The sequence below is a fragment of the Haliotis rubra genome, unplaced genomic scaffold (assembly GCF_003918875.1).
Source record: "Haliotis rubra isolate DU_JTF1 unplaced genomic scaffold, ASM391887v1 Scf330, whole genome shotgun sequence".
NCBI classification, from domain to species: Eukaryota; Metazoa; Mollusca; class Gastropoda; order Lepetellida; family Haliotidae; genus Haliotis; species Haliotis rubra.
In genome coordinates this window covers 1167412-1177210 of record NW_025767003.1, presented here as the reverse complement: position 1 = coordinate 1177210, position 9799 = coordinate 1167412, and the positions used below count along the sequence as shown (strand labels likewise).

Below are 9799 nucleotides of genomic sequence, written 5' to 3'. Positions count from 1 at the left end.
CGTGCTGTTTCGGATGCCTGCATGAAGGGATTCTGTACATGCTGTCGCACAACATGGCGGTCTGGTCGTCTTGTGGTCACCCTTGGTCTGCCAGTACGGACGCGATCATTTGTGGTGTCGGGGACCCGGAAACGTTGCTGCAGCCTGTAGATGGTCCGAACGTTGACCTGGAAGTGATTGGCAACGGCCTGTGCAGTGTGGCGAGCTTAAAGTCTTCCTAGCGCCTGGTTCCTCTGAGCTGTCGTAAGTCGCGGCATCCTGCTGACGTTGTAACGTGAATGATTCAACCAGGTTTGGGGGTGCATTTAATAGGGCTGGTCCTTGTGAACAGCACGTGCAGCATGAGGTGCATGACAGACATGGAGAACACCGTACCATCTCCGAGATCAGGTTGCGTGTTTGTTTCCTAGGTTCCATTCTGAGTTTGTGAAGGAATGTCTTTGCTCAGGTAAAGTTGGAGATGTTGTCAAAAATATACAATCAAAACATTAAATGTGTTTACAGTTATCCGTTTCTGCGACGGAAAATTCCAAACTGACGTTTTTTTTTGCTGCTTCTGCTTCCCGACGGTCACGATTACTGTTGGCCCACCGTTGGCATCCAAGGTTGGGCCAACGTCAGGATGCTGGGCTCTATGTGTTCACTTGAACCTCATTTGTCATGACCTGCGCAATATATGCATATTTGCAGCCAAACGGTGCGTACATTTCAAACGACTGTAACGTGAACGTCGGATTGGACGGTCATTTCCATGCATGTACAAACTGTGGAAATACGGTCTCTTCGTATGGTGAGGCAACAAACATCCTTACCTTGAGAAATCAATAAAGGCTACGTGACCATGATACAGCGCAGGCTTCTTCTCTGTCCAGCTGGTGATGTTAGTGATGAACCGCATCTGGAGAAAACATCATTTCGTGTAGGTCATCTAGAATAACAATGAGAAAAGTAATACTATGCTTTTCTGCATACAAAACTCCCTAAAAACCAACAACAGGGAAACGTGTGGTATAAGTCAAAACAAGGTATTGCATCGGACATCATTCTGTCGCTGACGCGCCAAAATTGTAAATGTCGGCCATAATTGTTTTTGAAAGCTTTAGGCTTTGATTGTTACAACCTTGATCGAACAGCTTCTAAGGGAGAGTCATGTGACGCTCTTTGAAATCTTCGATGGTACATTTAATGTTGTGAAATGTAAGCACCAAAGGCTGGGGCTATTGGAATTTTGCTGGATGTGAAGGGAAAGTTAAAGTTTATTGTTACCTTAGATTAGTATAGAATATATAAAACCTTAAACATTATTTGAAGAACATGGGGTATTCTAGACAAAAAGTGCTTAGGGGAACACTGACTGACTGACTGACTGACTGAGTTTGGTTTAACGCCGCTTTTAGCAATATTCCAGCAACATCACGGAAATCACCAGAAATGGGCTTCACACAATGTACCCATGTTGGGATTCGAACCCGGGTCTTCGGCGTGACGAGTGAACGCTCTAACCACTAGGCTTCCCCACCGCCCCCGACTAATGTTTTGTGAACTGATGTTGTAAAATACTTTTAACAAAATATCTGGATGAAGATCTCACACAATTCGTTCTGTTAATACAGGGGGACGGTGGGGTAGCCTAAAGGTTAAAGCGTCCGCTCGTCACGCTGAAGACCCGGGTTCGATTCCCCACATGAGCAAAACGTGTGAATCCCCATTTCTGGTGTCCCCCGCGGTAATATTGCTGGAATATTGCTAAAAGCGGCGTAAAATCATACTCACTCACTCTATCAATGCATGACGGTGTGTGGAAGGAACGCAATGTCCACACATGGAAGTATGGAACAAAGTAAACTGTTGGTCAGATTTTCTAACAGTCTTGGGGCGGTGGGGTAATGAGTGGTTAAAGCGTTATCACGCCTGGGTCTTCGAATCCCCACATGGGTACAATCTTGAACGCTGGTGTCCCCGCCGTGATGTTGCTGGAATATTGCTAAAAGCGGCGTTAAACCATTATCAGTCAGTCAGTCTAAGCTCTCTTCGCTAATATCTATCTATTCCCTGGTTTACGATCTAGGCCTGTAGATAGTTTACCCATCTGAAAATAGCTACCCACAGCAATCAGCTGTCATCATATGACTCTTGTACAGAAGGTGACAACAGTCAAGACATTAAAATGTTTTATGGTAGACATGAGAGAGAACATGCCACAATTTAACACATCATTGACAAACATTATGTCCTGTGCAATTCCATATTTTATATTGTACCATACCTTCCATTGCTTTTCTAGGAAACAACTGACTAGCCTTTGCATGGTGTCAATCACTGGATAGGCTAGTCCAGACTCGACTGTTTACAAACTACATGGACATGTACTCTGAAACAAATACCTACTAGTGATATAGCGCCTTGAGCTTGTACTTGTTGCGTGGATATGTCCTATAATATATAGTAAGATTCAGTCAATAATTAGTCAGTATTATTCAGTACCCTGCTATACTGGTTTAACACTCTAGTATTAGGTCGCGTCAGCTAACCTTTTGGACTGACCATCTGGAACACAGCTTACCAAGTTGCGGGAGTTAACATTCGCACATACCGTTTGAACCTTTAGTTCAAAAACTCGTACGATTCCGAATGGTATTTTTCGCACTATCGCTTCCGAGTGATACACGCAATGAGTAAACAGTCGCTGAAAATAGGGTTTTTGTCAATATATAAGGTTGTCATCTTGCGAAAATATAAGCAAATAGTAACCATGTCATTAGAAACCCATAAGCGTATATACTGCAGGCCAAATATCTGTGTTTTATGCGGATTATCGTTTGTTGATAGATCAGTGTCAGCGACCAGAGAAGAGAAAATCCAAAAGCCGTTTTGTAAGTCCCGCCGAACCCTAACAAGTAGTCGTTGTTTGATTGGTTAAATCCGTTCGGCGGTCTCACGTTTGATTGGAAGGTCATAGGTCGCTCAAAGGTTAGCTAACGCGACCTTCTTCTAGGATTTGTTAGACAGTGTAGCAGTGTAACGAATAATACTGAGCCTAGGTTTACTTAGACTGAGTCAGAATTGTACAATCAACTCAGCTTTCAGCAGAAATTTCTCAACGATGTGGAAAGGGTTTTGTTGCTTCTATTTATTAAGACTGCCAGAGGGACTAAGCTACTTCGTAACTACTGGATTCCGGAAATGGCGTCTTTTATTGGCTTCTATTTCTAAGCGCAAACGGGCAGACTGCCACTGGCCAAGGGACAGGGAATTTCCAAACATGCTACACTTTCCGCAAACATTCGGTATCATTCATATACACTCGCTCATGATGCAGTCGAAATCGTAAATCAATTTTGCGGTGCTTTTCATGTCAGAGGTTTCTTTTGTTGATGTGGAAAGTTTCGTCGAGTTTACAATGTTTTATATTTACCTGATCTGACAAGAATACTGTTTTTGAGCGTCCCTTTGTATCTATCATAATCACGTTGAATCTGTTTTCCTGGCACAACTCGTATGCCATGCCTGCGAGTGTTGTGCTGCCAGTCTTTGGAACCTTATTGTATATAACGACCAGACCATCATTGTCCTCTACTTCCTGGAAACCAATGTTTAAGCATATCAATACTGGCAACTCCGCAGCAACACAATAACACATGCCCTTATGCAGTCTTGCAGTACAAAATCCAAATGTCAATTGATTTATGCTTTTAAGCTTGATATTTGAAATACATATTTCTTACGATGCCTAATTCAGATATATGAATGAAACCCTTTTAATGTTCATTGATAAATTAAATCCAACTGTGATAAATCAACTTTGCTACCAAATATGCACATCTAAATTATGACCTACGTTATACGTATAAATATCCACCTGGTCCTTCTGTAATCGGATGACTGCTGTCTCTGGAAAGGAAACATTTTCAATTAGGATGTATATTTTAGTTTGAGTAGCTGTGAATCTCAGGATAAGAACTACTTATGCTGAATGATTCCAGCGATACATGGGCTTTAAGCTACAGTTTCAGCTCTTCTTGACAAGTCAACTGGTCTTCCTCTAGTCAGTGGCGGTGGGGTAGCCTAGTGGTTAAAACGGTCGCTCGTTCGATTCCCCAAATGGGTACAATGTGTGAAGCACATTTCTGGTACCACCGTGATCTTTCTGGAATATTGCAAAAGTGGCGTAAAACTCACTCACTCACTCCTACAGCCAGGATAGTAACCCACGATCACTTGAACTGGGTGGAGGTTAATAAAATACCATCTAGACTGAATTACTAGTGTTTACCACAAATATCTACAGATCTTGTGTGACATGGCAGCCAGGTAACTAAGTGTAAGGAGAGAAGTGAGATTAACTTGGTTGTCTTCTAAGCTCAAAAGATAAATAATTTAATCACTAATTCTGTCTTCAAAACGGCTTGGTATAAACCTTTCAAAGTGCGTAAGCTACAAAACTGATTAACTCAATCTATCAAATTTGGATTAAAGATAATGGGATTAATTAAAGGAAATAACAGTTTAATATAATAGGTTATGAGAAGCACAGCAATAGTTCAATTCCCGAAGGAAGTTGGTGGAGATATTGCAAATATGCTCTCTAAATTTAAGCGCATAACGAAGACGGCATTTGATGCAGCAATGTATTGTTACAGGGAGGATTTTGCAAAAAAGTTTGTTTTGTCTTAAAACATCATAACCAAACGCATCCCGCATGAAATACCTGTATGTAATTAAACAGCATGATTTTCAACTGACGCATGTAGTGTCCCAGAACACATAATGCACTTGGGGATCACGTCGTGTCATCGGTAGGTACAAAAGTTCGACCACTGTCTTTGTATGGTGATATGACAGAAGAACTGAAGGTGTCATGAAGTAAAACTGCAATGTGGAAGTTCGATATGCAAGTGTGTCCTTGGCATAAATGTGTTCTATTCTTAAAACACAAAATGTTCACTCACCTAATCTGACCCTTGCATCATCAAGGCGAGCCACTTCACTCAGCAAGTGAAGACAACCAAAGATCGCTGTCAAAGAGACAGCTAGCAACACTCCTGCTACGTGCCTCGTCTGCATCACTCTCACAAGCCGGGGTAACATCACAGCTAACCCTATCTACACGTCATTCATTCATCTGGAGAGAAAGAAGCGTCAAACATCCCCACTCTCCATGGGCCACGTCAAATCATGAATCGCACGTTGTCAGACAACAATGGACCACTTGACAGTCGATGGGTACTCATTGTTTGGCTACTTTCAGCCATTATGAGATCAAAAGACAAAGTTATCGCTTAACGTGAACATATTTATCATTTTTGCAATATATACAACCCAGACAGCTGCCAGACGCCCATCATCCTGCATCAGCTGCAACTCGGATTTCGGATTTCAATGAATAACGGGTCATGTCACACGGGTGATCGATATACAATTTCACAGTATATATAAGTTACAGGGAATGTGTAGGATTTCATTGTATTCCCTAAAATTTTCCTGGGATTTCATGAAATTACTGAAATATTAGCTCAGTGATTTCATGAAATCCCTGTAAGCCCTTATTGAAATAGAGAACACCAAATTTAAAATGCGAGTACAGAGTATTTCCTGATAAAATTCATTTGTTGGGACAAGATAGAGTGTTATCATACAAGCTATTACACTTCAGTAGCACTTTAAAACATTTACAACGTATTGATTTACACTGGTTAAGACAACAGTTACATTTCTGGAAACCCTGACCACCACAATTCGACTCGAAAATCACAGCTGTGTGGCGAAACAGTTCTTTGTCCATTGTCACATCATTCATAGAAAGAAGACGCTTAGGACAAACATGAAATATATGGTTTGAAAAATACCTTTTCTATCCAAACCCATATCCCAAAGCTCTTCTTCAACAGCGGGATGATGTATATTCCAAGTTATTTCTATGAATGGCCTAGTCTGTTGAAACTTAAACGTCTATTTTCAATAAAGAAAACAAAATGTTTGAAAAACCTAGCTATTTTTTTAAATGCTATATCACAGTAAAATGTTGAGCCATTCCGTACGGAATTATGAGAGACACCTGTGCCACAATATACAGAGTGTAATATATGAATATTAAATATGCAATAATAAGGGAACAAGTTACATTGAGAAGATATATACAAATTTGCAGTACGCTTTTTATGAATATTAAGGCAGGTTTGGGCAGATAAAAACGATACACCTGGACAAGCTAGAAGAAAACTAAATTTTCAACATACCCAGATTTTCAAAAAAAAACATCTAAAAGACTTGTACATTTAGATAAAAGTTGCAATCGCTCATCAGCATACAAAGGACAAGGCAATAAAACATGACACTCATCTTCAATAAAATCTTTACAGTTTCGATTCTAAGCGGCGCTACCGCTTAGAACAATAAGATGCACTAGTGTGATGCCGCGATAAGACATTGGGTCTCTCAGGGGTAATGATCCCCTGGGCCCAGTTGGAGGGTACATGACCATGTAGAAAACAGTTTATGAAGATAATCTATACAGATATCATCTGTCAAAACATCAACTGGAATATTATCGAAACCCGGTAATTTCCCTCTCTTTGCTTGACTTAGTGTCATTAGTAAATAGTCAAAGTTTTCAACTCCTAAGACCTAAGGGATGAAATGAGACTAAACAGTAAAGCCGTGAGAAAATTAACTTGGTATCCCGACTCTAGGTAGTAATTAGCCAAAAGTGTCATCGGTTAATTGTCAGAAGTTTCAACTCCAAAGAACTAAGGGATGAAATGAGACTCAACAGTAAAGTTTTAAGCTACAAACATTAATTTCACACATTCACTGATATCCTAACAGGGAATGTGTGTAATCGAACACCAATAAAATCAGTAATTTCATGATATCCCTGGAAATTTTAGGGAATACATGAAATCCCTGGGGGTCACAGTGATTTCGCGAAATCACTGAATCTTTCAGGGATTACGTGAAATCCCTGGTTTCACAAATTCCCTGTAACATATATAAGTTACAGGGAATGTTTGAAACCAGGGATTTCACGTAATCCCTAAAATAGTACCTGTGACCCTTAGGGATTTCATGTACTCCCTAAAATTTCAATGGATTTCATGAAATATTGGCTCAGGGATTTCTTGAAACCCCTGTCAGCCATTATTGAAATAAAGAACACCAAATTTATAATGCGGGAACAGAGTATTTGCTAATAACAAACATGTATTGGGACAAAATAGACTGTTGTGACACCGGCTATTGCTGTTGCTCTTTAATTCTGTGAGGTGAGGTGAGGTGATATTGGGTTGAACGTCGTGCTTGAGAATATTTCACTCATATGACGATGTGCATGCGTGTGTATGTGTATGTGCGGCTGCTTGTACTAGCCCAGACTTAAGCTGGTTTTATAGTGCTAGCCCACTGAGATACCATGCCGCAGTGAAGCATCAATACCCCACTCAGACACATTATACTGACTCCGAGCCGACTAGTCCTTGTTGTACCCATTAATGCCGAGCGCCAGGCAGGGACCAACAAGTACCATATTTTAACGTCTTTTGGTATGACGCGGTCGGGGATCGAACCCGCGACCTTCCGCTCTCCGGGCAGACGCTCTAACCACTACACCACGGAGGCGGTCCTTTAATTCTGTAATGACATGAAGGGTGAACTCACTGCCGTTATCACTGCAGTATGGCAGGCGCTCCTAACTTCTGCAGCTCTCTTGGATGTGATCGCCCGAAGAACACAAGACTTGGTGAGGTGATCCTGGTAGACCATGATCCACTTGCACGATCTTGTCCTCTTGAAGTGAATTCTTCGCTGACCATAGGTTTTACAACCACACCTGTCGCGACTGGCTGATTTGCGCTGGCACTCAACGCAAAATGACTTGTACGTCTCCACAGCATTGGTGGTGACGTTAGCGTACCTATTGGACAGTTTCTTCAGCATACGATCTCTGCCTCTTGATAATGTCATTAGTCTATTCCAATGTGGCGAAGTAGATAGGTGGCTCGTCTGGATTTTTCCTCTTCTTTATCAGCTTCTCGACATCACCACGCTGAAGAACCTCGTATCTGAAGCATAATAGATTCACATAAGTACACTGTTGGTGTAGCATGATATTGAAGTTAATGAAGAAAGCATTGTCAAGTTCAAAACTTAATGATATTTCAAAACAAATACTTTCTTAGATAGCTGATAATACAAATTGCGCTGCTTGGTGCTAGAACTATCGCTTGCTGACTTCAACAAAAACCAAGCGAGAGTTTTATTTAACTTAACCCAACAAAAGACGTAAAATAGTGTACTTGTTGTTACCGTGCCTGACAACGGTATTTAGGGGAAGATGACGGGTTGGCTTGGTGTCTGTGTATTGCGGTTGAAATGGATGTCCATGTTAAACTATGGCATGTCCCGTTGCATCGTTCAAAATGTCAAAAATTGAACCAAGAGCAATCCGCTCTCTGACACCTTCCCACCAAGGCTGTAACTTATGGTCGTAGGAGACGTCGGCCTCGACGTCGATTTTTTTTTTCCCCTCGTAGATCATTCTTGTGTATTTCTGCACGACGTCGTGGATGACGTAGTCTTTTTTATGCGACGTAGTTCTTTTTTTTACGCGCCACACGATGGCAATTGTAGTACACCATAGTCACTGCTACGTTCGTATACTTTGAAAAAAGCGTGGCGACGTTCCAAATTAAGAGAACAATGTTCCAAGAAATCCCAAGTTAGTCGCATGTACACAAAGCACTATTGTTAGCGCTATGAGCATACCTGGTGTGGAGTTTGGCGCTATATAAATGGACACATTATTAAAGAAGCACTGTCACTCTTTCGTCGCATGCCTGGGTGCAGGCACGAAATCATGACCATCACTCGCCGGTCATAAAAATCAACGGTATGTGGTGATCGGGGTCGTCAACTGAAGTTGAAGGCCATGACCCGAGACGGAAAGTGCCGGAGACAGCCGATCACCACAGAGAGTTCGTGGAAGCCATTTTGTAAGCATACATTGCCTGATTCAGGGGTCTACCTAAGATTGTAGATTTGGGCCTAAATACTTACAAAGTGCAAACCGCGGCTTACTCCATAGTGATCCGATATCGTAGTGAAGGTGGTGATCACTACAGTGGCGCTGTGAATATACATTTTCTTATCTCGGGTAATAGCCCAGCAGTTTTGTGTTTTCCCGCGCTTGGGAGACCGCATGATGTCCGTCTGGAGTGTAGTGTGGCAGGGCTTAAGCACTTGTGTTAGTGTTATAAGTGTTAGTATCTCCGTACTTATATAGGAGAGGGGAGGATTAGGTACCTTACAGGAAGTAGCCTCACTGGGGTTTTTAAAGCTATTTAGGCTACCCGCGTGGGGGAGCACGCGGGCTGGGGGGAGGGGGGACCTACGGGTATTCCACCTTACTCGGCACGGTTCTGCAGTGGGGCGGCAGGGCCAGCCGATGTTGACATCCTAGATAGAGTTTATTTCGGGATATTTGGGGCTAGTTGGCGGAAGTTGAGGTATTTCGTATGTTTTTGTGTATTTTCCATGTTATGCACTGTACCCCTTGGGGGTTCTGACTGTGCATGGTCCGGAGGAAATTCCGGTGTTTACTTCTGGATACTGTGTTGACATTAGACAGTGTGGAAAATACGCAGGGAACTTTGTGCATGAAGGACGATGTACTGCCGCGGACAGAGATTACTCGTGGATATATTCGTGTGTGATATGATTCGTGGAGATTGTGTATTTCTTTGGAGGATTATTCATGGAATTTCTTCTTGGGGAAAAAAGTGTCACGGTAAGTGATGGGGAACTT

At 41.9% G+C, this 9799-nt stretch overlaps 1 protein-coding gene across 2 annotated transcripts; it reads right to left on the bottom strand.

Annotated features, from left to right (window-relative positions):
• Nucleotides 1-805: 805 nt before the first annotated feature.
• Nucleotides 806-5482, bottom strand: LOC124284206 (heparan sulfate 2-O-sulfotransferase 1-like). 2 transcript variants are annotated; one of them, XM_046720272.1, is made up of 4 exons: nt 4950-5482; nt 3860-3891; nt 3416-3580; nt 806-898 (listed from the first exon to the last, which is right to left on the bottom strand). In XM_046720272.1, exons 1-4 carry the CDS (start codon nt 5086-5088, stop codon nt 809-811), a joined length of 426 nt encoding a protein of 141 aa, XP_046576228.1. In that variant the 5' UTR covers nt 5089-5482; the 3' UTR covers nt 806-808. The 2 variants fall into 2 exon arrangements, with proteins under 2 accessions (XP_046576228.1, XP_046576227.1); XM_046720271.1 differs by having other exon boundaries at nt 3839-3891; nt 4950-5479.
• Nucleotides 5483-9799: the final 4317 nt, after the last annotated feature.